The sequence below is a fragment of the Lipophrys pholis genome (genome assembly GCF_963383615.2).
Source record: "Lipophrys pholis genome assembly, chromosome: 8".
In the NCBI taxonomy this organism is placed as follows: domain Eukaryota; kingdom Metazoa; phylum Chordata; class Actinopteri; order Blenniiformes; family Blenniidae; genus Lipophrys; species Lipophrys pholis.
Window position 1 is genome coordinate 14,111,106 of NC_137630.1, and position 27,731 is coordinate 14,138,836.

General features: G+C 40.6%; 2 protein-coding genes across 3 annotated transcripts; both read left to right on the plus strand.

Moving 5' to 3' along the window:
* Nucleotides 1–28: 28 nt before the first annotated feature.
* Nucleotides 29–6,197, plus strand: ddost (dolichyl-diphosphooligosaccharide--protein glycosyltransferase subunit (non-catalytic)). Its single transcript, XM_080469514.1, has 11 exons — nucleotides 29–327; nucleotides 981–1,091; nucleotides 1,197–1,283; nucleotides 1,370–1,473; nucleotides 1,574–1,668; nucleotides 2,119–2,212; nucleotides 2,410–2,558; nucleotides 3,614–3,761; nucleotides 3,854–3,974; nucleotides 4,087–4,193; nucleotides 4,348–6,197. Exons 1-11 carry the CDS (start codon nucleotides 93–95, stop codon nucleotides 4,495–4,497), a joined length of 1,401 nt encoding a protein of 466 aa, XP_080325640.1. The 5' UTR covers nucleotides 29–92; the 3' UTR covers nucleotides 4,498–6,197.
* A 3,384-nt stretch (nucleotides 6,198–9,581) lies between these two features.
* Nucleotides 9,582–24,867, plus strand: plekhm2 (pleckstrin homology domain containing, family M (with RUN domain) member 2). 2 transcript variants are annotated; one of them, XM_080469541.1, is made up of 20 exons: nucleotides 9,582–9,660; nucleotides 11,206–11,312; nucleotides 11,565–11,674; nucleotides 11,785–11,884; nucleotides 12,023–12,110; nucleotides 12,189–12,363; nucleotides 12,961–13,020; nucleotides 14,934–15,225; nucleotides 15,322–16,098; nucleotides 16,174–16,243; nucleotides 16,964–17,054; nucleotides 17,306–17,370; nucleotides 17,654–17,742; nucleotides 18,029–18,161; nucleotides 18,861–19,048; nucleotides 19,262–19,327; nucleotides 19,425–19,584; nucleotides 19,888–20,067; nucleotides 20,959–21,075; nucleotides 21,346–24,867. In XM_080469541.1, exons 1-20 carry the CDS (start codon nucleotides 9,601–9,603, stop codon nucleotides 21,481–21,483), a joined length of 3,066 nt encoding a protein of 1,021 aa, XP_080325667.1. In that variant the 5' UTR covers nucleotides 9,582–9,600; the 3' UTR covers nucleotides 21,484–24,867. The 2 variants fall into 2 exon arrangements, with proteins under 2 accessions (XP_080325667.1, XP_080325668.1); XM_080469542.1 differs by having other exon boundaries at nucleotides 17,312–17,370.
* The last annotated feature ends 2,864 nt before the right edge of the window (nucleotides 24,868–27,731 follow it).

Consider the following 27,731-nt stretch of genomic DNA (forward strand, 5'->3'; position numbering starts at 1 on the left):
AGGGTGACGCGTTCCTCTCTCTGATTGGCTTCTTTCCGGGGTCAAAGTTCAGACTGCTGCTGCTAACGCTGACGTCGCTCTTCTGCAGGATAATGGCGGCGCTGACAGTAGACGTACAGACAAACCGGTCCGGTTCTGTATCACCGTCCAAGAAACGGACCGGGAAGATGTCTCCGGGAAAGTTGGGGCTTTTGGACAGCAGTGTCCTGGCGCTGCTCACATTATCCTCTCTGCTGCATTGCGCTGTGGCCGACGGGAAGACGCTCGTGCTGCTGGACAACCTGAACATCAGAGACACCCATTCAATCTTCTTCCGCAGTCTGGCAGGTTGGTGCAAATATCAGGCTTTTTATACTTTTTACGCACTAAATGTCTTTTCAAAAGCCATTTGCAACCACTATCAGTAGTTAAAATAGTCTACTGATGGACTTAGAGGCCTTTAGATGGAGTGTTCAAGCTTAGCAGGTAGCATTAGCTTAGCTATAGCGTTCTCTCTGTCATGACAGTATATATGTGTTTGGAGTTTTAGCATTAATTACTGACTTCAACTTTGAGTATGGTCACACCATTTAGGACTTTGTTGAACCCTATAAGGGCTGTATATGTGTTCAATTCAGAACCCCCCCAAGATATTTATGGCCAAACACCACAATGCTGCACTAATCTAAATCTGTCGCACATTAAATGTTTGCATGATGATGTTTGTGAAAAATTAGAAATCAATTTTAATTGTATAATGATTATATCTTTTAACAAAATGCAATACAAATACATCATTCTTAAACAGGCATTTTTAGTCAAGTCTCTTGACTTAATGTCAAATCAGAGGTGATGCATTTTAGATTAAGACATCAATGCTTATAAACATTCAGCACAGCTCGATCGTAGAGATAGTCCAGCCCTTTATAGATGCATTGTAAACATGCTTATATAGAGTATAAGTCCTTGTGTGATGATGACTACTCTTATTCCATTAACAGATCGTGGCTTCGACCTCGCATTCAAGACTGCTGATGATTCCTCTCTTTCACTTATCAAATATGGGCAGTTCCTGTATGACCATTTGATCCTCTTTTCGCCATCAGTTGAAGGTAAACAAGACACTCTTTGTTCTAATTGTATAGTGTGTGTTTGTGAGTGTGCGTGTTGAGAGAGACACCAGTTTCAACATTTGTATTTTTTCCCATCATCTGCAGACTTTGGAGGAAACATAAATGTGGAGACCATTACGTCCTTCATTGATGGTGGAGGCAACGTCCTGGTTGCCGCCAGCTCAGACATTGGTCAGTTGATTTCTTACAGCGTTTTGTATGGTTAATGTATTCTCGTTTTCCCGTAACTTCATTTATTTTCTCATCTTGACACACAGGTGACCCACTGAGGGAGCTGGGCAGTGAGTGTGGCATTGAGTTTGATGAGGAGAAGACTGCCGTCATCGACCATCACAACTATGATGTGTCCGATCCCGGAGAGGTAAACAGTGGTACTCAGCTAAAAGGCATACTTGTTTTATTCAGTCTTACAAAATGCCATCCCATGCTGTCACTTACTACTGATCTCTTTTTGTCTGTAGCACACCATGATTGTCGCTGATCCAGAGAACCTGCTGAAAGCTCCAACTATTGTCGGCAAACCCACGAATAAACCTGTTTTATTTAAGGGTGTTGGGTAAGCCACATTCTGCTAACCTTTATATATCACTAAATGACTTGTGATGAGATGATGCTGGTATAAATGCAGAGAGCAAAGAGACTGTTTGTTTGTGATAAATAGGATGTAGAGTATATGAGTGCATCAAAACCTTGGAATTCTCTTGTTTTCTGCTTTAATTGGCCATAAACGCACACAGTTCAACCTCATACTAGATGAAAAAATATGATTTTTAATGCAAATATTGAACATATCCATCAAAACAAGTGCACTGCTTGTGGAAAAACTATGAATTCTTACATTCAGTTACTGGTTGACAGGGTTCACATAGTTTTTTTTAGTGTTCAGCTCCACTATGCATCTGTGGTAGAAGATTTGTTGAGCGATGTGTGAGGTCTTCAGTCATGTTCGAGAATTGATGCGTTACTCATCCAAGTAAATCTAAATTGCCTTCCTCTTCTCTTCTAGGATGGTTGCAGACCCAGACAACCCACTTGTACTTGACATCCTAACCGGCTCCTCGACTTCCTACTCCTTCTTTCCTGACCGACCTATTTCTCAGGTAACATCACTGACATCAAATCCGTAAATTGTGCTTGAAAGTACTTGATACTTGTATTTCCGTATTTTAACAAAAAGATGATGGTAGAACTAATTGCCAACTGCAGACCTCAATGGATTTTCTGGTTCACTTTTCCAGTACATTTCTATATTAGATATTCACGGTGATGCACTATCTGTACATTTGTATTTTTCCAGTACCCGCATGCTGTGGGCAAGAACACCCTGCTGATTGCTGGCCTGCAGGCCAGAAACAACGCCAGAGTGGTTTTCAGCGGCTCTCTTGACTTCTTCAGCGATGCCTTCTTCAACTCTGCCGTGCAGAAGGCCACTCCGGGCTCACAGAGGTAAACCTAACCAGTCAGCTCATCCAGAGACACATTTTAATGCTTGGTGTACATTTTACAGTAGTGAAATGGTTTGCTTGCTCAACTCTGAGTGAGGTTATCCACAGTGGGAGTCCAGGTTTGGCAGCATTGTCTCCTCCCACTGTCCAAAAACATGCATTTTGTGTTAATTGGTGACTCTAAATTGCCTGTAGGTCTTAATGGGTTTTTCTGGGTTTTCCCTGTAATGGACTGACCCGAAGGCCCATACGTGTTCTTCCACCTGTCAGGATGTCCCTTCACCTTTTCCCCTAGTGACTTGTCTCCATTGACCTAAGTTAGGGAAGGTGGATGTAAAGACACTTTCATGCAAGTGGAGACTTCATATAGTTTTAGGTCAATCAAAGACTGGAGGACGTTTGCAGCCTTTCTAGGGGCCAAACTTGGTGGTTTTATGAAGGACAAAATAGTTGGGAATCAAAAATACTAACTTGTATAGTGCCTTTCGTGCAGTTTCAAAGAAGCGATAAATAACTTTGAAATTTAGTAACTTAAGTTCAATGGTACAAGCAGAGGACATTTTAAAAGTAGAATAAAACAAATGAGATTATAAAACAGACAATCATTTGAAGGAAATAACCACAATTTAAAAAATCAAGGTCAAAATGCAGAAAATCAAAGCAGAACTAAAAAAAAATTTAAAAAATGACGCACCAAAAACTTTTGCTCTTATGTTTTGATAGCTAATAGTCTTTCATGTGTCCTGAAAAGTTTGATATTCAGCTGCGATGGTGGTGCACATGTAACAACGTCGTCCTTTTTTTTTTTTTTTTGACGTTTCAAAGTAACACCAAATGACAATAAAGTCCAAACACCTCGATTTTTCTCAATGTGGATGATTACTGTAAATTCTCACTGTTGGTCGTATTCACCCTCCACTGTGGTGTGTTTGAGAAATACTTCTATTGATGGAGAAAGATCTTCCATTCAAACACATTTCCAATAACTTAGCACATTTTTCCAAAGGGATGGATTCTTCTCTTAAAGTCTTTCTCTCCTCGTCGTGTTCTTCTCAGGCACGAGCAGACGGGGAACATGGAGCTGGCCGAGGCTCTGTCTCGCTGGGTTTTTAAAGAGGCTGGAGTCCTCAGAGTGGGAGCTGTTACCCACCATCCCGTGGGAGAGTCCACGCCCCCTGCAGCATATACCATCACCGACCTTGTGGTGAGTTGAACCCTCATCTCGCTGTCGAGGTTTTTTTTTCCATTCAGCAGGAAGCCGACGTGTACCTGATGGGGTTTATCTTCACCTTGCAGGAGTACAGCGTTGTGATCGAGATGCTGTCTGAAGGTCGCTGGGTCCCCTTCGATGGAGATGACATTCAGCTGGAGTTTGTGAGGATTGATCCCTTCGTCAGGACTTACCTCAAGAAAAATGGTACGTGGCCATCTTGATGATTATATATTTGTGGTGATATTGGGAGCTGAATATAGAAAAGTAACTTGTATTTAAATAGTTTTCAGTCTAAATGAAGAACTCTTTCTTCTAGGAGGTAAATACAGTGTCCAGTTCAAGCTTCCTGATGTTTACGGAGTCTTCCAGTTCAAGGTGGACTACAATAGACTGGGATACACTCATCTCTACTCCTCAACTCAGGCAAGTGTTGAAAGCTTACCCCATGCAATAAACACCCTGGTGTAGTTACTGCTCAATATTTCATTTACTGGGCCATTTAACAGTGTCGTTATTGTATAATGTGAGTGTGATGTGTGGCTGGTGAACTTACTATAACTCCCTCTCTCCATCACAGGTATCCGTTCGCCCCCTGCAGCACACTCAGTACGAGCGCTTTATCCCTTCAGCCTTCCCGTACTACGCAAGTGTCTTCTCCATGATGGGGGGCCTCTTTGTCTTCAGTGTCGTGTTTCTGCACATGAAAGAGAAGGAGAAGTCCGACTAGGAACACCAGCGAAGGACAAACTACATGAAATTGAACTTGTGTTGAAATTGAATGTCTTTGTATGCTCCGAGTTTTCACGCAGGGACTTTGAACCGTTTCTGTTCTCGTACTTGGGCGTTAAATCAATTGGGGGAGGGTCTGGGAGTCAAAGTGTCTGCTGACTGCAAAACAATGCAGTTTTTGTTTTGTACATTGAAATCACTCGAAGGCCCAAACGTGTTCTTGCATCAGCATTTGTATAAAGCCGCGTTACATTTGATACAGTTTTCCCTCAAGAAAACTATTTGCCTTGCCCACTGGATGAAATTTTCAGTTAAATTACGACCCAAATCTTGAGAATCAGACAAGGAAAAAGGTTCTAGTGGTAAGTACTTGCACTGAATATGCCAACTGCTCCTTTTTTTTTTTTTTTTAATGACAAAAATCTTTGTGTTTCCAAAAAGTTGGATTCATTCTAACAATAAAATACTGACATTCCACTCAGTAGAAGCTTGCATCCTTGTTTGACTTGACAAAACTCCACAAACTAAGAATGCTTATAAGAAATATGTAATAATTAACATGTTATTATCAAATTTTAAGCTCATTTAACCTTTTATACAACAACTGGAATAGTTTCAACAGGAAGTGTCCTCTAAAGCAGCCAGCATGTTTATCATTGCCAAGGAAACATCCGACATTATATCAAGGACTGCTCAGTAGATCAGTGGTTCTTTTAAATTGAGGCACAAAACAATACAAAATGCTCTATTGGGGTGAAAATTCAAAACTAAACTATTATGTTTACTTGATGACTCTCACGTGGAAAACATTTTTTTCAAATGGGTCAAGTCAAGCACCAGAAGCGTTGCCAATCTTGCCTTTTTTTAGATTGAGTGCGCCCCCTAGTGGTGAAAATGATTGTACTTTTAAACAGCTAGTGATTAGAGCACTTATTAAGATGACACTTATGAGCACACTTGTAGTGGGCAGATGGGTCATTAGTCCCTTCTAGAAAACTGATGTGTTTTGGGCTGGTTTACCTGAAAAGTTAGCCTGAGTTTAGTGAAAACTAAAGCCAACTTTAGGTTGATTTTTTTTTTTTTACCAACACATCATTCCATCTTTGAAAGCTTTTTAGATGTGTGCCTCAAAACAGACTTGCAAAATAAACGGTGTGCTTTTTTACGCTCTTGTATTTTCAGTCATTAATAAATGAGCATATCTAAACATTTATCAACTATTAAAAAAAACAACCCTGCACACGTTTGCAAAAGTTTGAAAACGTGCATGTTTGTGTGCATTTAAAAATGACTATAATGGAGAAAGTTGAACCTGCAGCCTTTCAGCCAAACTTGTCCGTTCTAATGGGTAAATTAGAACAAATGTAACTGAGTTATTAATCACAGATTCATTGTTCATTATCTCGTAGAAACCGAGAACATGCCAGAACTGACTTTAGCTAATGAGCTTTTATGGCGGCTGTATATTTCCTAATGGTTAAAGCAGTTTTAGCTGTATTAGAAATTTTCAAAATCTTTTTTTTTTTAACATTTCTTTTTTTTGTTTTATCTTTTTTCCCTTTCTTTTTCTCAATTTTCACTTTTCGTAAAATATATGGCTGACAGCCGTTTTCCCCTTCTTTAGCTGTTTTTAGCATGGAGATTAGACCGTTTTTGAAAATCATTGTGGAATGCAAATAAAAACAAATGTTGATCCACAATACATTGGCTGAAAGCTTCAGGGAACTGCTACAGAGGAGCTCAAGAACTGCATGTGGCTCCAGAGGGGAAGGTTTACAGACCCCTGTACTGAACCAATTGTTCTTGATTAGATCACCAACTTTTGGCAAATCTCAGGATAAACAGTGTGTTTAACAAGATAATCGATTCTAACCCCTTGACTTCATTATTGAAGGTTGTCCCTGAGGAAACACCAATGAAAAGGTACCAGGCTGAGGCTATAGCGCACACACACACACACACACACACACACACACACACACACACACACACACACACACACACACACACACACACACACACACACACACACACACACACACACACACACACACACACACACGTGAATGAGTCCTGATGTTCCGTTTCACCAAGTTTTTAGAAATATAGGTCACAACTGTCACACAAGCTTCTTGGACACGTGCAGTTTGAAAACCAGGATGGCCGAATCATCATCTGCATGTATTTATCCAAAAACGCTGCGCTTACCTCCAAGTTGGTCCAGGCTTTGTGTCAGCACATCAGGAGTCCTGGACACTGGAAGACAAACAGAATAATGATGCAGTATTTTTATTATCATGCAGTATTTGTTTTTAGTATTGTCTGTCCAATTTAAAGGTCCACCTCGTATCACAGAAACTCACCTGAGTTAAAACACTTTTTTTTTTTTCACTTTCTATATTTGAACCTTTTATATGACTCTGAGAAATGATAAAATCCCCCAGTTTATGAAGTGCTCAGTGCTCTTCTTTTTGCGGTTGGTTCTCCTCAGTCTCTATATGACCTCTTTGATGACCTCCTGCTGCTCAGAAATCCACAGTTTCAGAGACAAGATCTTCTCCTGCATGCACTGCTCCTGCACACACAAGCACAAAAACACATGTTTGCAAAGGAGTACAGTTAGGGAACCTCTGTTCTAACCTTCTTGAGGTTTTGAACAGAGGGATCAGTGCTGGGTAGAGCTGCTCTCCAGAACATCTTCAGCAGAAACATGGCCTCCTTCAGGATCTCTCTCAGAGTCGTGGTGTTGGACAGAAGACTCTTCACACCTGCAAAGTCCAGAATCTGCAAACAGAACCGACTCAAATTAATGTTATTGAGTTTACATGTTTTGTCAGACACAGAGAGCTTGGTGGAGTGATACAGAATCGTGTCGGCCATATTGGAAGGGCAACATGAGAGTTTTTTGGGGGGGAAAAAAAACACAACAGAAGTTTTACTAAACATGTGAAAGCTTGATGTTTTCACTTGGAAACGTGGAAACGGAGACTAAATGTGGAGTGTGTGTTACAGTGTGTGTTTCTATGTGTGCCTCCATGTAGGTTGGCGTGTGTTTCTGTGCTTGTCTGTGTGTGTGTGTGTGTGTGTGTGTGTGTGTGTGTGTGTGTGTGTGTGTGTGTGTGTGTGTGTGTGTGTGTGTGTGTGTGTGTGTGTGTGTGTGTGTGTGTGTGTGTGTGTGTGTCTGACAAAACTATAAAAGAAATCATATCCAAAGAGGTTGCACTGGATACTGGTTTCCTCATTTTGGGATTATACCCTTTTGTTGCAAGCAAAGAGATAAATTGCACTAAAATGGAAACAGACAAGAGAGTGAGTATTAGACATTGGATGAAGCAAATGATGATGGCTTTACTACTGGAGTGAATTACATATACACTCGAAGGGGAAATGACAATTTTTAGAAGGTCTGGAGACCATTTGTGAACTTGGTAGATAAATGTACATTATCTGGGGATGATTGTGGACAATGATGATTTGGGGGAAATGACCAATTTAAGCATTTAACTGAATTATGTTTCTAATGCCACCAAAATAAACAAATAAATATAATAAAATAAAATAGGGGCTGGCTACATTATTGACAGGTTTCTAGTCGATCATCACACAAAGATTACATTCACTAGGATGAAACTGGAGTAGCTGAAGAAACAGGGACAACATGCAAACTCTACATCGATGAGTCCGACATGGACTCGATTTCAATCCAATGTTGATGACAGAATGCCAAATTCAGGTTATATGCTTTGAACCAAAGTCACCAAAACTTTTGGGAAAAAGAATATTGATTCCACATGATTAGAATAATATCAAAAACTGCTGCTGTCCTTCTACATATGTTCTGTAGAGAGCATCCTTACCTACATCCTGGTGTGGTACAGAAGCAGCTCATAGACTGACAATAAGGCTCTTGAAAGCGTCAGGAAATCAACTCAGAGCATCATGGGAGCATAGTTGCCCTCTCTGTCAGACACCTACAACACCAGATGTCTGCACAGGGCCAGAAGCATCACCTCTCACAGTTCACACCTGAGACACAACTTATTCTCACTGTTGCCCTCTGGAAAGAGGTACAGGTCCATCCAGGCCTGTACCACCAGATTCACAAACATTTTTTACCCGAGTGCAATAGGTGTACTGAGCACTCAACAACTTTCTAAATCATGTGTAAGGGAATATGTTTATTATTTGTGTATCCTCAGTGTTTCAGTTTTTATTCACTGATATATAATTATAGTTTTTAACTTTGTATATATATATATATATATTTTTTTTTGTTTTGTTTTTGTTTTACTGTGCACCACAAGAGTTGTCTTTTAATTTAGTTGTACCAGTACAATGACAATAAAACTATTCTATTCTATTGGTATTCCATTCAGTGTCTGATCTGAATATTGGGTAAAGGTGAACAAAAAGAAAACTGATTTATTTAAGCGTAATGAGAAACTCAGTCTTGCACACACGCCGAACTCGAGGGTTAATTATGGCAGATCAAATCCAGTCAAATGATCTCGATGTGTTGCGTTTTTGTCCAGCAGTGAGCACGAAAACCGAGAATCGTGTGAGTTTTGAACGAAGCTCCGTCCAGCTTCCTCCGGAGCCAGTCGATGACGTCACGCACTGACCAACGGGGTTCGGCCCCCAAAACAGTAAACCTGACCAACCGTTACATTCATCCTCAATTAGGCTGTTACCCCAAACGGTAAATAAAAGTGTTTTATCAACAAGCAGAGTACAGAAAGGGGAAGTGTCACACATGACACATCTGGTGAGTCATTTAAGTCGAAGTGTAAAACTTGTGCGCTCTCATTAGCGTTAAAAAGTCAAGTGGCTAACGCGCTCCTTTGCTAACCGGGGGGGACGGAAGCTGAAGTGTCGAGCTCGGCTTGAACCATGACGGCTCTTCAAGAGAAATAGCAGCGCTGCCCTGTTAACAGTGAGTACCGCAGAATCGTTAGTTTTGCGCTCCGCTCTTTATTTCTCTGAACACTGAGCCGCAGGAGAACGTTAGCTAGCTGATGCGGGCGGAGCTAGCTTTAGCAAAACAAGCAGTGAGCGCCTGGAGTCAGCTGACAGCCCGCCGACAGCCGCAGACACTCCGGGCATGGAGCAACTGAAAGTCAAGGATCGCATATTGGAAAACATCTCCATGTCTGTGAAGAAGGTAAGACCTGCCGGGGCGGGAGGTTTTTCACGTGACCGAGTCACTGTGGCTAAAGCAGGGTGTCTTTTGTCTTCTAAAGAGGGCAACTTTCAACGCCGGAGGACATTACATTACCATCTGACACTCCTGGAAGGGCTGTGTCCTTCCCAATTACTTACAAAGGATCTATTAACATTCCCCTGTCGAGACACTTTTGTTGTGCTGCTACTTTCATTGGGCAATTTCTTTGTTTTGATCACGGTAAACAAGTGTGTCACCAACCCTCTCTTTTCTCACTGCGTATGTGTTGTAAACAGACTTAATCATTACTGAGATACCCATTATCAGCATCGGAGTTTGATTCTTACTCTTGGACCCAGTTTTATGGAATATATCGGAATTGGCTACCAATTCTATTGTGAAAATAGTTTTCACAAAACCTGATGGACAGCAATTATTGCTTCCAGATTCCCATTCAAAGCCATCAGGGTTCTTACTTTGCATGGAAAGTATTCATGTTTTCAATTTTGCATTTTATCTAAGTAACTCCATACTGCAACCTAATATTTATCCAGAACCATTGCAGCTTAACTTACCAAATCCGTGTTTCTCTAAATTCGTTTCTATTCCTTTAAATTAATTGTTGAAGTTCTCAGTGGTGTGATCGCTTAAGTGTGAAAATGCTTCTTAAGTTATTGATGCTTCAAGGTTTTAAGCAAACATACAGTATTTACCCCCAAAAAAACATTACTTGGTCATGTGGTGATGTAGTCACAAGACTCAAAAGAGCTTTCTCAAAGCTTAACCAACTTCCACTTGGCAGATCACGTTTTAGGGTTTCAGACCTCTATTGTGTTGAAAGGGGGGGGGGTCATCAGAGCTTTTCTCTGGGACCATTCAGAGCTTTTCTCTGGGACCATTCAGAATGTTTCTGCAATCATCATTGTTAATGTTTGTGTAAAAAAAGACACACAGAGCCTTGTATTTATATACTTAGACATTTGGTTTGATATTGCAGCACTTTAGGCTTGAAATTAACCAATAACTTCAAAAATAGACCTGGCCCAACACATGAACAATGTAGAACTGCTGTCCCTTTAGGACATTTAGTTCCCGTTTGAGGGAGATTGTTAAATAACCTGTTATTGTTGCATGCTCCAGGCCTCTAGTTAGGTCTTAAAGCTTAAAGCACATGCTTCAGTAGATTGAGGACAGATCATTGACTTGTTGATCTGCAGAATTCCACCACTTGGCTCTGTATTCCTTTGTTCCTATGACTGGAGGTCGTGTGGGAGGATCTTTGCCATGATGCACTGTGAAAAACTTCCTTTAATTATTTTTTTATGTTAACATCTGTCATGCATTAGTAATTTTATCCTAATTTTCTCACTTCTGTTTAAAATCCACTGCGTGATTATAGAGAGCTGAAACCATGGAGTGGCCATAAGTGACACCTTACAATTCAGTGATTTTCCAAGGCTTTACAGCCAAAAAATTTAGTGCTTGGCATGTTTACAAGCAACTAAATAGCAACACAAAAAGACTGAAAACTGTGTCTCTGTACAGTTGCAGAGTTACTTTGCAGCTTGTGAAGATGAAACTCCAGCTATCCGCAATCATGACCGGGTCCTGCAACGGCTCTGCGAGCACCTTGACCATGCTCTGCTATATGGGTAAGTCATACTCTAAAAAGAAAATGGAAAAGTGGACAATTGTGTTACCTGATTTGCATCATAGAAACATCTGTACATCCAACCTGATCATACAAACTTGTCACATGATGCCCCGGCCTGAACTCAAACCCATAACCTGTGACACAAGAGTTCACAGAAAGATGTTCGGACTAATAATAACATTTTTATTCTGTGTCAGACTCGATCAGGACACACTTCTCATGGCTGTGACTGTGTTGTTCTGCATTGCAGGCTGCAGGACATCTCCTCAGGTTACTGGGTCCTGGTCCTTCACTTCACCAGGAGAGAGGCCGTCCGTCAGATAGACGAACTCCAGCACATAGCAACCAACCTCGGCCGAAGTGAGACATTTCTCTCTCACACGGTCACACAGATGTAGAGCACTTAGAGTATACTTGTTGGTCACATACACACACACAGAGCGAGTTATATGCTTCTTTATTCTGTGCAGGCCGTGCTTGGTTATATCTCGCACTGAGTGAGAGCTCCTTAGAGAGCTATCTGCGCCTCTTCCAGGAGAATCAAGGATTGTTACAGAAGTATTATTTCAAGTAAGTCATCAAGAGATCTTATGACTCTGGTGATATAAATGGGTTTTTCTTCTGACTTAATATATTATCATATCTTTTGCACTGCTTGCATTGTTTCGCTTGAAAGTGTCCGTGTCAACGTTTTTCCTTCACTGGTAGGAACGCACTGGTCTGCAGTCATGACCACCTCACCCTGTTCCTCACGCTGGTGTCTGGTCTGGAGTTCATTCGATTTGACCTGGAGCTGGTTAGCATATATTTTATTACATTACTGACATCAAATGCAGCGTGTTCCTAACGTTTCTGTGACATCTGGCCGTTTCAGGATGTGCCCTACCTAGACGTGGCCCCCTACATGCCAGAATACTACAAACCTCACAACCTGCTGGACTTTGAGGAAAGGCTGCCGAGCTCGGACAGCCTGTCGCTGCACTCCTTCACCTCCCTCACCTCCACCAACCTGGAGTGGGACGACAGTGCTATAGCTCCGTCCAGTGAAGGTAAGCTTTCTCTACAACCCTCTTTGTCTCTTTCCTTGCTTCACTTCATCAGTGGGAATTTTTATAGAGACACACTCCATTGGACAGTTTGTGTTTTTCCCCTTTTAAAATCATAAAATATTTTGTGTTAGTCTTATATGTCTTGACTTTTCAAAGTTAATGATTTATGTTCATTGACTACAAATGTATGACAGAGATTCGCATTATTTTGAATCCTTCAGTTTCCAGACATACTTTGGCTGAAACAATTCTGTCGGGCTCATGGCACACTGAAAAAGTAGAATTTATCCATGACTGTTGTGATGCATAGATACCAAAGTGAATTTTCTCCAGTGGATCATTGGAGAATCCAGCCTGATGTTTCCAGAATGCTGACTTCAGTTCGACTGCATCAGTCCTCGTCATGCTTACCCCATCACTTCCCACAAAGTGCTGAGTCATTTCGCGCCATTTTTAAAGTTCCCTCTCATCTATTATTTCCCTTATTGGTTGAATTATTTCACATTCATGTTGTTTGACTGTTTCTCTGCCATTGACTCACTCTCCTCTCTCCATCCACCTCTGTCTAATGTTGAATGTTATCCCTCCTTTTTTTAGATTATGATTTTGGTGACATCTTCCCCGTGTTGCAGTCATTGCCAAATGCAGACTGGGAAGGTGGGACATTGGTCAAGCCTCCCCTCCCTGCCCTACATTTCTTGTTGTTGCCTTTTCCTCGCTCCTGTCTGGCATGGCTATCCCGCGGTTTGTGCTAAATGCATGCTGGGTACTTTATCCAGTACAAACAGCTTGCTGTTTCAAAATGCTGAATGACGACACAAGGCCTGATCAGAGTGCTTTGGATCATTTTCAGGGAATATTTTCTGTTTTAAGATCTGCGTTTGGATCTGAAGTTTGATGATTTGCAATGGTACATTTCAGTAAATCAATCTGATGTTCTTTGCGTCTGTAGCTAAAAAATAATAAATAAGAGTCGATGTCCATCTGTAAATGATGAAAGCAGTAGCCTAGTGTTTTTATTTGCACTAAAATTCAACAATAGATTTCAGTACAGGCTTTTTCAGGGCAAAAAAAAGATTCCAAACATTTTTTCATCAGTAACATTAAGTTGACTGGTAAGTGTGTGTTTCCTGGGTGGTTGGCATTGGGTGTGTCCCGTTATCGGTCATGTTCTGCATGTGTGTGTAACCCATCTGGTCCTCATCCTCACTCCGCCTTAGTGTTTGCAAAAGCAAAATGAATGCCTGAAACATTTGGTACTCACCTCACCCAGCCTGTCTCCAGCCAAGTTTGTGCGAGTCTGTCCGGTGTATCGTTTTCCATAATGTCTTCTCTTCTTCCTGTGTGATGTGTGGCACTGGCCTTGGTTCAGCTGAGCTGTCGTATATGCTGATAGCACAGCAATTGCGTTATTTCACAACATAATACTGAGCAGATTACAAAACATCTGTTTTGTCATAGTCAAAAACTCTTAAGATGTTTATCCTGGATCCAAGCATTGTTTGATAGAGCTCATATACATTGTTTGCACTGTGCTCTGAGGCAGGGATACTTCCCAGCATGCCCAGATGCCAGACGTACATCAGGCTGTAGAAATAGCTGAACACTCTTATCATTAAACACAACTGTGATTGTGCCATTTTTTTTAAAATTTCACTTGAGTTCATGACAATGCATGTAAAGATAGTTTGGATTATTATATAATAGGCTTGTTTGAGATACTTTTGGTTGTTCTGTGTATTGGCCGCAGTAGATAAGGGTGGACATGTCCTTTGTGTGGAGGTTTGCAGCTTGACTTTGCCTCAGAGAAAGAAATAAAAAAGCACACTTACCAATGTCAGTTTAAATGATGAAATTGTAACTATTTGCTCTGTTCAAAGCCACAAGATTTAATAGAAACAGCGATTTTTTTATCAGGCAAATCTAAATGGTTAAAAATATTCGAGAAAGCCTCTGTTGGTTCCACTTTGTGATTGTATTATAAAGTAATCTAACTTATCTCACTTAGTTGAATTCCCACCATCCACCAACAGTCCTCCAATTGTTGTAACATTAACATTTAGCTGAAAGTCAATTCTCTCACAGTAAATCTGTAAATAGAAAAGTACAGATTCCTGAAGGCATTTAATCCATGGATTCATTGTGTAGGAACCGTATCGTAAAGCTCCAGTAGAAATGCTTGATCTAGGCCCGTGCCTCTGCAAACAAAGCTGCTGCCTGTGGACTTACTTGATGTCTCACTCAATGAGTTTTGTGCTTCATTGACCCTTTTACAGAAGAACAAAGAACGCTGCAGTCCCTAACATTAACTGTGCTACACTAATGAAGGAATACACAACATTTTTGTGCTGGTCTTTTGTTGATTTACTGTTAAAAATTACCAAAAATGTATGGATTGAAAAATCTGTTGTCTGAGTACTTCTTCAAAATTATATGTGACTGTTAGTAACTACTTACCAACCAGCAAAAGAGTGCAAAAATGTTCTGTATTTTTGTTTTTCTTCAATGGTTCTTAAATGAAAACCTGCAGATTTTTCACTATGTTCTTTTCATGTGGCTTCTTGTGGTAGAGGGTGATCTTACTGACCAGGCCAGCTGCCCACGTTCCAGTGGCTCGGATCCCCAGACGGTCATCAGCGACACCGTCGTCCTTTCTGGACCTGTGAAGTCAAAGGGAGCGACTCACCTCTCCCCACCCAGCCCCACGCTCAGACACAACCCCTTCAACGAGGACTCGGACACCAACACCTCGGCTGACGTCACGCCAGTTCACGTCGCCAGCCGGCAGAATACCGTCACCCCCACCTTGACCGCTACTGGAGATGAGGCTGAGGTCAACGGCAATGAGCTGGAGGTCATTCGGTACAAGAGCAACTTCAGTTCGGAGCATGATATGTGTGATGTGCGAAGTGTTACTGAATTGTATTTACAACTGGAACTAATCGCCTGTTTCTTCAGGGTGGCCAGACGAAGGAAACCAGCCAAGAAGCGACGTGGGAAGGGCTCCACCGACTCCAGCAGCAGCATTCATAACTCGATTTCCTCCGAGCACATGGAATTGGACTTTACAATCCTCACCACAGAGGATGTTGATTCAGTTAACGGCGCTGATGCGCCGTCTGATAATCAAAGCCAGTCAAGAAGTCGGGTTGGCTCACAGGTTTTGGAGGAAGATGGTGCCGATGGGGTTGAGGAGCTTCTACGGCTCCCAGAGATGGCAGACACCTCCATGGACAGAGTGGGTCAACCCCTCCGCGACGTCATGGATCGGCTCAATGGTTCTCTTGATAGGGACGAGACCTGGGAACGCACAGGGGAGGAGGAGGAGAAAAATATAAATGGCTGCGATCAGAACTCTAAGCCTCCAATTCGGCAGCCCTTTCGGGAGGATTTGGCCGGCGAGCCCCCCGACTCTGCTCCAGGAAAGACAGCTGGCTCCTCTCTGGCCGAGGGCTCCCCTCTTCCGGCAGACGTATGCAGCTTTACCCCCAACAGTTCAGGCTCTGCTCCCACAGGTAGTGGCCACTATGACTCTGCAGAGCATAGCCAGCCAGAGACTGTTTCAGGTGGCTCTGAGGATAAAGAAGAAACAAAAACACCCACAGGACAAGAGCCTGAGATAACGGGGGACGATGGAGACGAAACACACAAAAGTACATTTACAGTTGATGAAGAGCAACAAAAACAACAGGAGACACTTAGTCCTTCTGAAATCTCTCATCCTGCAGAGTTCAAGTACGTTTAAAGAAAAATATGTTGTTGTGATGGTATTTAATGAATGTATAATGTTCTTCACCATTCATTTTCCAGGGTGGACAACAATCATTTGCTTCTCCTAATGATTCATGTGTTCAGAGAGAATGAGGAGCAGCTCTACAAGGTCAGAAACTGTCAATACATTTTAATACATCTTTTTATTTGAGAAAAAAAACAGGAAGGCAGCCTTCAAATAACTGGATAGTGTTGGGAGATGTTATATGGGAGCGGTTCCATTATTTGGAAAAATAGCTTCAGTTTAAAAAAATAATTCTCTATATTTTTTTTTGTTTAATGGCAATACTATAACATTTTTGCAATTAAAAGATTATGTGTATATATATATATATTTTTATATATGTCGAACATGTACAATGGTGTAATTAACATATTTTAGGCTTATTTTCCAAACAAAAGGATGAAGCAAGTGTCATGGAAATACTTCATTTACACATGCTACAGAAAGGGGGATTACAGTTTTGTTGTTAAATTTGAACAGACAGTTTTGACGTTGCACAAGTGGTTTAGAAAGAGTTTCTTGCCAAAGCTGCCGAACAGGACAAGGGCAAAAAACAAAACAAAAAAAAAACATTTACCTTCAACGCCGTTTTCTCAAGCTCTAGAAATGTGCAGAAAATGACACTTAACATCCGATAAAATATGACATTAATGGCAATTCAATTAAGTTGTTTAAATATTATGTGGCAAAATCTTACAGCTTTGTTGGTTAATGGTATATTTGTACCAACACCACACTAAGGTCTGCAGCTTAGAACACATTATGTTGTGAAACTAATAAAGATGGTGCAATCCTAAAGGTGATTTAAATAATCTTTGTTTTCAGATGGTGAGAATGAGTACAGGCCATATGGAGGGGGACCTGCAACCACTTTATCTGCTGCTGACTGACTGTTACATCTACCTGCTTAGGAAGGGTAAGTGGCTGGAAATCATTCTCACTGACTCACAAAGTTTTATCGATGTGAAAATCTATTGCGTCTCAATTTTCTTAAATTTAGAGATTAAGTCTTACCCTTGTAAGCACAGGACAAGATCTTATCTGCCAATCTGAGGCATTTTCACTGTTGCCTCATCAGCCATAAAAACAAGGTGCATTTCCTCCTCTCTAGAGGTTGCTCAACATATGCTCATTGTGTCTTTTTGTTGCTTTTGACCTCTTTGAAAGGTGCAGCTGAAAAGCCGTACACAGTCGAAGATGCTGTTTCTTATAATGAGCTGGACTATCTTTCAGTAAGTTCCATGCACTGCTGGTTTACTCTTGGTCGGTCTGCTGTCATTGTGAATAGATGTATCTTCTCATACTTGGGAATAGAAATGGTGAGCTTTGCAGATGTGAAGACAGGTGATGTATTGGGACGTGCATGTATTTAATCATGCAGTGCTGTAACCTACTTTACATCCTCTGCAATATCAGTGGAGTCTTTCAAATGGTATTCAGACTGTGGACATGAGTTTGATGTTACAGTTGGGACAATGTTATAATAATAATAATAGTAATGTTGCTTTCTGTTAGGTGGGCCTTGACCAGCAGACGGTGACAATGGTCTGCACCAACAGACGACGAAAATTCTTGCTGGACACAGCGGATGCCTCACTGACTTTGTGAGTTTTCTCCTATACTTTTGTCTCCTGTTTCTGCATGTTAAACACTCCATACAGGGTCTGACACATTGAAGTTAAATCATCCACCTGTTATTTGATCCCTGCGTCCTCTGAGTCAGAACTCAGTCCTGAGCTGAGTGATTAAATTGATTTCTCTCTTCAGTTTTAGTCGGTGAGAAAAGGCAGAGTGTGAACTCAATAGATGTGTAAAGGTCACAGCACAATATGGATGCTTGTTGGTTTCTTCTCTGACATGTGATTTTTATTATTCCTCTTTTGTTTGAAGGTGGTTCCTCTCTGTTCTCAAGGCAGCCATGGTGAAAGGTTGTCGTGAACCTCCCTACCCTTCTGTTCTGACTGATGCCACCATGGAAAAATTGGCTCTCACCAAGTTTGTTTCTCTGGAGTCTCACTGTGAGGTAAAGCAGTGTTAAATATTCTAGCTTCTCTTGCAAGTCTTTTTCAAAGAAACAGGTTGCTAATTAATCCTCATGTACTTGGAACATTCCATGATCTTCACAAGGGGTTGAAGGTTATTTTCATCAGCTGTTCTTACCGTTTAATCCTTATATTCTAAACTCCACAACAGGATGAATGGAACATGTGAAATGATCCAAGATAATATAATTTACCATGTTGGTGTGAATATCAGATTACCCTACTTATGTTGTTGTCATGCCAAACTCGCGGGGAACTGAATATTGGATCCAGAATATGAGAACACGCCACCTTTTCAGACTTACTTCCGGGAATGTGGCCCATCTTAAAAGCTCGGATCAACTTGATTTTACATTTGAACGTTGTCTTTTGGCACTATGTCACTCGTGCAATCGTGGCATCATTTCACTCACAGTTCATTGAGAAGCTTGCCTCAAGCTTGTTATACATGAAAGGCAAATTCACTTTGAAAGACACTCCTGCAGGACACTGGGAAATGATCAGTAGCACTCTAAAATATTCATGATTTTTAGCCTCTGCAGAAGGTTGATGTGTTGCTTTTTAATAGTGTCTTTGTGAATATATAATTCCAAGCCTTACTTTGCAGGAGCTTAGCGTGCTTGATATTTTTGTTTTGTTTTGGAAAAGTCTGTCACTTTTCGCTCTCTGTGTTTCTCCAGGTGTCTGAAGTGTCGATTCAACTCTATTCCTTGGTTCACTGGGAGGATCCTATGGACATCCCTTCTTCTCCACAAGGTTTCCCAAACTCTGGAATACTTTCCAGCACAAAAGAAGGGACTCTGCAGTACCGGGCAGGAACAACGTACCTGGGCAAAGAGCTGTGGAAGAGCTGCTACCTCGTTCTCAGGTAAAGGAGAAGCAGATCTTTCAGACGTCTTTCTGGTATTTTGCACGATTTTGTTTTGAAAAGCCGGATTCTTGTAACTTACAATGACTTTGTCAGTCGTTTAGTTGTAAATATGTTATTAATCTTGGATATAAAGCAAAGACTTGACTGCCTTTTATGTAATGTTTTCTGATGAGTTACCAAACCATGCGTGTTTGTTTTGTTTCCATGCAGTAATGGGATTCTGTACGTGTATGCAGAAAGAACAGACGTGACCCCTCTGCAGTCGGTCACCATGGGGTACGACTCGGCTTTCACTGTGCACAACGTGGCGGCCACAAGTAAAGAAGGAAAGAATTGACGTAGGCTTACTTATATTTTTGTGCTATCTCAACAGAGGAGAGCACTGCGGAGGGTGCCGCCGCTCCAACAGCACAGAGCGTCCACATGCATTCCAAGTCATCTTGACGGAGCGCCCCCCGCTGGTGCTCAGTGCAAACAATGAGCAGGACATGGCTGAATGGATGCAGCTGCTCTGCCAGTCTGTTTCCAAAGGGGTAATGAGGAAAACCTAACTTAGTGCATAATGCTTAGTTTGTGAATTTTCATTGTGTCAGGCAATTTACCTTCAAATGATTGATTTCTACTGATGTGGTTAGTGGCGAATAACGTTTCCTTTTTCTTTTCTTTTTGCAATATTGCATCTAATCCTAGCATAAATGGTGAATTTACTGTAATAGATCGACTTTGATAATAATCTATTGTGCTCAGAATCTGTTTATCATTATGATTGTCCCTCAACAGGTCCATTGTTTACTTGGACACAGCCTATAGTTATTCCATGACTTCTTATCTTCTAGGCAATTCCTCAAGGAGTGGCCCCGACACCTTGTATCCCGTGTTGCCTGGTGGTGACGGACAAAAAGCTGCTAACGTGCCACCAGGACTGTCAGACGAGCTTCTTCCGTTCGCTGGGCAGCGCTGAAATCTGTGACATCACCGCCATCTGTCTGGAGGCTGACAAGGAGTACTGTGTTATTGTGAGTGATCCTCTCCGCAGTTCCCTTTGTGATCGGTTCTGCTAATGGGTTTATCTTAGATCAAATACATTTGAGGTTACTTGTCCCCTCATTTATGTGACCTAATGTGAGACGGAAGTATTAATAGTAGTGATGGTGGGTGGAGAAGTTTTTGTCTATGCTGGAGACTCTATTCAAATGATCTCAAGGGCAGAGTACCTCATTAGGGGGAAAAAAGGGAACAGACAGCCTCAAAGTACAGAAAATCATGTGTGGGCCTTAAAACAAGACCTTTGAGGCTCATTTCTTTCCAATTTAGCACAATAATTCTGCATTTGGTGTGAGAATCATTGATTTATCAAAATATTCCTGTATTGCACAACGAGTTGAAACATTTTAAGACATCAACCGAGGGGATCAATTAGAGCAAGAATGACGTTCACTTTAAAGCCTGCCATAAGAAGTATGATTGTTCATGATTTCAGTCTAATTATTTTCTAATTTAGGGGTTGCAACATAAGCTCTTTCACATTTATGGCAAATGCAGTCTTTTGTGTTGGATGGGCGGGACGGTATAGTTACAGTGTCACTCTACAGAAGATCCTTCCTTCCTGTGTTCTTCAAACTGTACAACTCGAAATTTACTGTCAAGTCCTTTTCTGTGTATATATTGTATTAATGTACAGTAAACCTTTAGAATGTATCTACTGTAGTCCATGTTTAATTCTTTATCATCTAAATTACTACTCTGTATAAGGACTATTAAGAAGTCAATGTCAAAGAAACTGAACCTTCTTCATCAGTACCGTTCAGCTTCAGTGTCATCTCACGCTCATGCTCTTGTTGTATGTCTTTTGTTTTGGTAATTTTTATATTTAATCATAAGACTTTGTCTTTCTGTTTTGTCCGAAGGAGTTTGTAACAGATCGGGCTCAGTTCCTCCCTCCGTGGGTCCTGTACTTCAGCGGGTGTGAAGAGAGAGATCGACTGCTGCAGGAGTTAGACAGAGTGTGGAAAGACATTTTCCAGGTTTGAGATTTTAAATGCTGTGATTGTTTAAGAGGAAAATATTCTTAACATTGCTTCTCCTGCTTAGTTTAGTTCAAGTTCAAAGTTCAAAAAGTTTATTTGTCAGATATGCTGCATGTTGCCATGCAGCACAAATGAAATTGCAGTCCTCCCCATCAGTGCAAAAGTGCTACTGATTAGACTATCAATGTTTAAGATCTTTACTCCCACTAATACTTATGCCGCTATTGTTGTTGAGCCTTCATGTATGCATTTTCTCACTGTACACAGGTTAGCCTCCCCCATAAAGACGTTTGTGATCCACTGGTGCAGAAGCGCTGTGGTGAAGCCCTCTCCCTGATGAAGAGCGCCTGGCAGAGAGCAGACAGTTTGGCTCGAGGCAGATCCCAGCGTGAACCCTGGTGCTGACAGACACAGAGAGCATGTAACCACTTAAGTATCGTAGTCACTGAGACACGAGTCCGATATCGTTCCAGCACAAAGTGCCAGAAAGCGTTGTGGACACTCGCAGACTGTGCGACTCCAAACTGTTGTGAGTCCAAAGGTTGAAACGCTGAGAAAAACCAATCGGATTCAGTGTGGCTGGTAAAACACTTCTGATTCTGAAATCTTTCTGAGACTTCCTTTCCACAGAGCAATGCTTGTCGCACATTACTTTGTATTGATACAAGTCATTTTCCTGCAGTCGGGTTTGTCACAGTTCTTCTAGTAATGATTCTTCATAAATAGCAGCAGTGTTTGATTAATATTTACAGAGTGCACAAGCACACAAATATCGGCACTGCTCTCGGCTTGCACAAGTTAAATCACTCATAGTTCACTAACAGTTATAGTCGGTTACACTGAAGCCTACCTGTGGTAAAGTTATTGTATAGCATCATTTCATAATCACTCACGAAGGTGTATGTGTGTGCTTTTCAATTTTGGTCGGTCGAAATGCTCACACCTCTACACCGGCATTGTTAAATAACATGACCATGCCTGTGTTGTCTGCCTTAGATCTCGCTTTGTCACTTAAAATCATTATCATTAAGATCAACTTCTATCAGGAAATACATCAGACTTGCCTTTTTCCCCACCTTGTTGAGACAGGTGGAGGTTTCCATGCCGACTTGCACATTGTTTTTTTTTTTATGTTCGCCTTTTCTAATGGTACCAACTGTGGCTTTCTGTTAATGTGTACTGTTTGAGTCAGAACGTGGGAACGGCTGTTATTGAGTGGTGGCATTGTGTCGATCGGTGTGTTCACATTAGTGTGGATAAGTTATTAAGAGTTCAGGAGTGTGTTGAGAATCTATTACTGATGGCGAGTTGCAAGTTGTCGTGCCTGCACCCTTTTTATTTTTAGATTGTTTTTTTTTTTTTTTTTTTTTACACTGTAGGTTTTTTTAATTGTGGTCACACTTCCGGATTAGAAAAGGAAAAAAAAAAAGAGATTTTTTTTTGTGGCGAGCTTTAAACTAATGGCTTGTAACATCATCCAGTATTCAAATCGCTGTGAAAGGTATATTCAGTAAATGGTGATGCATGTACAAACTGTCCCTATAAATACCCCTGATTGAAGGAATTGGTGTTTTGAGCTTAACTCGACAAATTACCAGGTCAATGTCAAACAAATAGAATAAATACTTTATAGAGTAATATTTACTAGACTGCATTAGACCCCCAAACAATGATACGCACTTTTTATTTGGGTCCAGTTTCCTTTTGAAAAGGCTTACAAAAGATCTGTAAAACCCCCTCGCTTTGTCTTTTCCATACATCTGTCTCCATCTCATCTACACTGAAGAAAAAAAATGTTTTTAGGAGGCCTCTCTTGTAAAAATGCAACTGGCATGCAACATTGAGCGTTTTATGTTAATGTTATAGTTAGACTAATACTTTTGTAGCCATTAGTTGTTCAAATTAATGTCATTTCTTTTTTTTTCCTTTTACTTATAGCAATAACTTCATACCAAATGAGGTCAGGCGAAGTGACTGACCATATTGTTATTATTCTTGGGTTATATAGGTAAAGTCAAAGCAAAAATTAAAGCTTACGTCTTCTCTAAAAAAAAAAAGAAAAAAAAAAGGTCTTAATTTGTGTAAACAAGTGCTGCTCACAAAGGACAAAAACTCAGAGTTCGACATGCTCATGCCACACAGTTTTAAGTTCAGCGATTGATTCACACCAACTTTAAACTTTACTTTTAAAACAGCCACCACAGAACTTCACATTCACAGTTACGGTTTTCCGAAAGTTGTCACTGTAGTGTTTTCCAGTGTGAAGATGTCGTACCTCCGCGGCTTTTTTATCTCCCACAGGCTGATTAGCGATCGATGGCGCTGTGATATTTACAGCCGTGTTTCTTTTAAACCTGTTCGATGCTTCTATAAACTACAGAAGCAACAAACTACTACACAGTAGTAGATACTGTTACGTAAAGCCATGCTCAGTGGGAATTGAAGGCCTATTTACAAGAGCAAGTTCTGCCCCGAACGTTCACAAAAAGCATTTTACAGTTATTTCTGTGGGATAACATGAACAACATGTCCAGTTGTACATTATGGTGCAAAGGAACGACATTTCAAACCACGAGACGGTTGTATTGAATATGTTGCATGCAGGAATATTGCAAGCCCTGAAAAATATTGTGCAGTTTGCTGTATTTGCATTCACGAGATGACAAAGGAACTCGAAGGAAGTACTCCAATGTGTGGAATTTGACTCCAGACTCATTACATGTCCAGCTTGGGTTTCTTTTGAACATGCAGTTTACATCATCATTCAGTGTCCTCGCCTTACTTATTTCAAGCCATAAGAGAATACAAGAAAGCATTCGAGGTCCCTTCAAAGCAAACTGAACCGTAGGAAACTGGCTTTTTCAGAAGACGTGTTTAATATACAGCAGAGTCGACATAAATCTACACGTGTATGTCTGTGACAAAGTTGGGCTTTTATGGTCGTACTGTTGCTCTATAGTAGGAATCCTCAGTCAGTCAAGCCTTTTTAAGTGCCGCCATGTTCAGCGTCTTCTGCTTCTTGTTTGACAGAACAATCTAATCTCAGGTGAAAAAGGTACTCTACAGCCAAACCGTACAGCTCACCGTGTGTGTGTGTGTGTGTGTGTTTTTATAGCAGTTATTTTTGTTTAATACAGTGGAGTTTGTTGTTGTTGTTGTTGTTTTTTTGTTTGTTTTTTTAAACCGTGTTTCCTTTTTTTAATTCCTCCCATGTCCAGTGCAGCATATTAAAGTTATTTTTGCACACATCAAGGAGGGTACAGAGTGATACCAACTGTTGGAGGTGGTGTCACAAAGACAAAGAAGTTTTTAGTAATTCAGTGGATTCCAAAATAGGATTGTCGGTCTGTGTGTTGGAAGTGCGTCCTCCCACTGAATGACTTGAAGGTGTACCGACCTGGGTGAGTACCAATGCAATAGTTGGATTTACTTGAAATGTTGGTTGGATGTGCTGCGTTGACGTTATGGCCTCTGAAGTGTATATACAGAGAAAGTCAAAGTTAGTCTTTTGGGGCAGAGCAGGAACATTGCTGGCCAATGATGGATGGCGTCTTTTTACCAGATGCTCTGTGGTGGTGATTTGGTTTATAAATATGTACTGCATGTAATATATGTATTATGCTTAGCGGTTTTATTGAAATGTAAATAAAAGCACTAATCAAAAAAAAAAAATAACCGTCTCAAAACTCCCACTTGAAGACTTGCATGTCCTGAGGGTTTTATACTGTTCATACCTGCAATGAATGTACAAATAAATCTTTGTGAGTTGGACAGCATAATTGAATAAAGTGGAGGAAACAAAACAACTTTTCCTGTGGTGAGGCACTATGTGATTTATCTGTGTTCGTAACGGCTGTATTTCTGTTGTAGGTCAAACCAGGGAAACTGAGGAGAGTCATGTTAGAGCAGGGGCAGGAGAGTCACAATTAAGAGACGCTGTGTAGTAGGTAGGTGTGGAACACAAAAATTATCTCTATACATCATGGTAAATAATGATTTGTCTGTTGGTGACTTGAGCTCACTTATATCCTTAAAATTGTCAGTACTTGCTCAGAGTATAAATGGTTTTTTTTTTAATCATATTTTCTTAAACCTTTTGTAGAACTATTGTGACAGAATTCTCTTGCATTAGACAGAAGCTGCTTTAACTGCAGTTCATCTTCAGATACTCCCTGTCTCTCCTTCGCTGTATCTGAACCTCACTGGCCTTTATCTCCTCTTGCCAAGCAGCTCCATCCTCCTTCCGGGACTATTTATAAAGCGCTTTTCTAAAACATCGTTGCATAGTTCTTCACAACACGAAAAAAGTACTAAACGACAGGAATAATACCGTAAATTCTGTGACAGGTGACGGGACATAATATGATAAACTTTTGATTTGCTGACGATATTTGTTTAACCGCTGGTTCCAGAGAGAAACTCATTAAGTAAACAAGCCACTTCAACAACATTGCAAAGACTTATGGCATGGATATCTGTAGCAAGAAGAGCAAAGTGATAGTCACTTCTAAAAGGGATGAGAAAGGAGCAGAACATGTGGCAATGACATAACTCCTCACACCAAAACATTACAAAATGATTAACTCTTGCGCACACAGTCATGCGTGGTGAAGTGAGAGGAACACAAACTGGAGGAAGACCAAAGACCTCTTGCTTCACCAACATCAAGGAATTGAGCGGAAAAGAGCTTCGTAACTTGTCAGAAGAGCTGACGATCCGAAGAAGCAGTGGAAAACAATACAGTTGTCAAATGGTCAAAGGACTATGGACATGATGATGAAACAATGCAATGATATAATTAAGATAATCAAATTTAGGAAATCATGCATTCGTATAAGCTTTATGAAAAAGAAAGGGTTTCAGCGAGGCTGTTGGTCTTTAAACGTCTTCCAACTGAAAATACCTCAGTTTGGATTATTGAATGTTAAAAAGATTACCGACATCACCGACTTCCAGCCATGTGGTGAGAGTTATTGTTCCACTATACAGGACAAGTCACATGGTCTCTCTCACTCTCCGACCAATATGAGCTGTTCTTTTAATAAACTAGTTTCTAATCCTCTCTATTTTGATGACTCTCTTTGAAAACCTCAACTTCCTCAGTTCTGCCACCGTCTCTAAACCTGCCACATAGTCGCTCCATTCTTTGTCTGAATAATTGCTGGTCAGAAATGTTATGAATGTATTGATCAGGGCATAAACGTTTTGTAATTTTACATGCTTTTTCTAAACATTTTCGTAGTGTGTACAGTATCCGGTTTCACTTCTCACCCTGAAAAAGTACAATTCATGAACATAAAACCTAGTAATTCTTGTAGTTTGAAGATCTTTGGTTGTAGTTCCATATTGAGCGTATCGCAAGGAAAATAAAGGAACAGACCAAAATGCTCACAGCCTCCAGGGATAGTGCCAAAGTTTTGTAGTTGCTAAGGCAACAACTCGCCACTGATTGTGTCCAGATTTATATTTGTTTTAAGCGTTAATAATGTCACCACAGGGATATTTCTGCTGTTGCCATAGTTTCAACAAACCTAAAAACTCCTCTGCTTAGTTTTATCTGTATGGAACAATGACAAGCACATTAAGTCAAAGAAGATTTTTGTGATTTTTAGGAATTTATTTTTTAAAATAATAATATAAAAACAAATATTTAATTTTGTTGTTGGGAGAAGACAAGCTTCCAAATGATGAATTATTCTCCAGCATCTATCTAATGTTGCTTTCACTCAAAAGAGGAGTGAAACTGGTTGGATGTGTCTTTAATTTGGCAACATGGGGCAACGTAGTGCCGTCTTATCTTTACAAATCCCTTCCTACTTGCTTTGCATCATTCTGGGTACTGGCTGCAGTGCTGCGGTCCGCTGGAAAAAAGAAGTGTTGCAGAAGAATAAATGTGACGTCTCCGTTGCTGATGCATGAGGAGCTTGTCAGATTAGAGGGTGCTTTAAGATGCCAACATCATTTTAAAGAGTTCATAGTTTTAGTGTTGTGCCTGTGAGAAAAATGTAGCTGCTGTGAAAGATCTATGGTAACTGTACTTCAAATACAATTAAATGGAGTATTTGGAGCTATGACAGTAGCAAAAGGACGTGTACGTCTCCATACTGAAATCTGTGTATGGGGAATATTTGAGGGTCTGTGGTGAGATTTTGTACCGTGAACTAAAATGGCTTAAATACGTCAATTTATTTACAGTATGTGTGGAATTTGTTAGAGCTACAGAAAAAATTAATTGGAAGTAAAAAAAAAAAAAAATATGATGAGGGATAGACCGAAGGAGAGAGAAGTTTCCAGTTTGTATTTAAAATATCTAAAAATACATTGTATTTAAACCACTGTAAATAAGTGTTTGCACAGGTTGTTTTTTTTTAACATGAACAGATGTCAATCAAAGACAAAATATCAATTTACACACAAATGAACACACGTGCACGCGCACACCAGGTTGCTCTAATGGTCCTGTAGAAGCAGCAAAACAACTTGTATAGATGAGGAGATACAGTGACATCAAAGAAGTAGACACCCCTCCCTTACACACACACACACACACACACACACACACACACACTTTTATTGCCAGCATAATTATAGCCAGCGAGGTCTTGGCTTCACTCTCTCATCCTGTGCCTTGTAGCTATTACATTATTTATGAA

Bases quoted from the DNA above. Each gene is read 5' to 3' on its own strand.
- ddost (XM_080469514.1), top strand. From the start codon at position 93: ATGGCGGCGCTGACAGTAGACGTACAGACAAACCGGTCCGGTTCTGTA. The intron at 328-980 runs GTTGGTGCAAAT...TTCCATTAACAG, and splicing joins CTTCTTCCGCAGTCTGGCAG to ATCGTGGCTTCGACCTCGCA. The intron at 4,194-4,347 runs GCAAGTGTTGAA...TCTCCATCACAG, and splicing joins ATCTCTACTCCTCAACTCAG to GTATCCGTTCGCCCCCTGCA.
- plekhm2 (XM_080469541.1), top strand. From the start codon at position 9,601: ATGGAGCAACTGAAAGTCAAGGATCGCATATTGGAAAACATCTCCATG. The intron at 12,111-12,188 runs GTTAGCATATAT...TGGCCGTTTCAG, and splicing joins TTCGATTTGACCTGGAGCTG to GATGTGCCCTACCTAGACGT. The intron at 19,049-19,261 runs GTAAAGGAGAAG...GTTTCCATGCAG, and splicing joins AGCTGCTACCTCGTTCTCAG to TAATGGGATTCTGTACGTGT.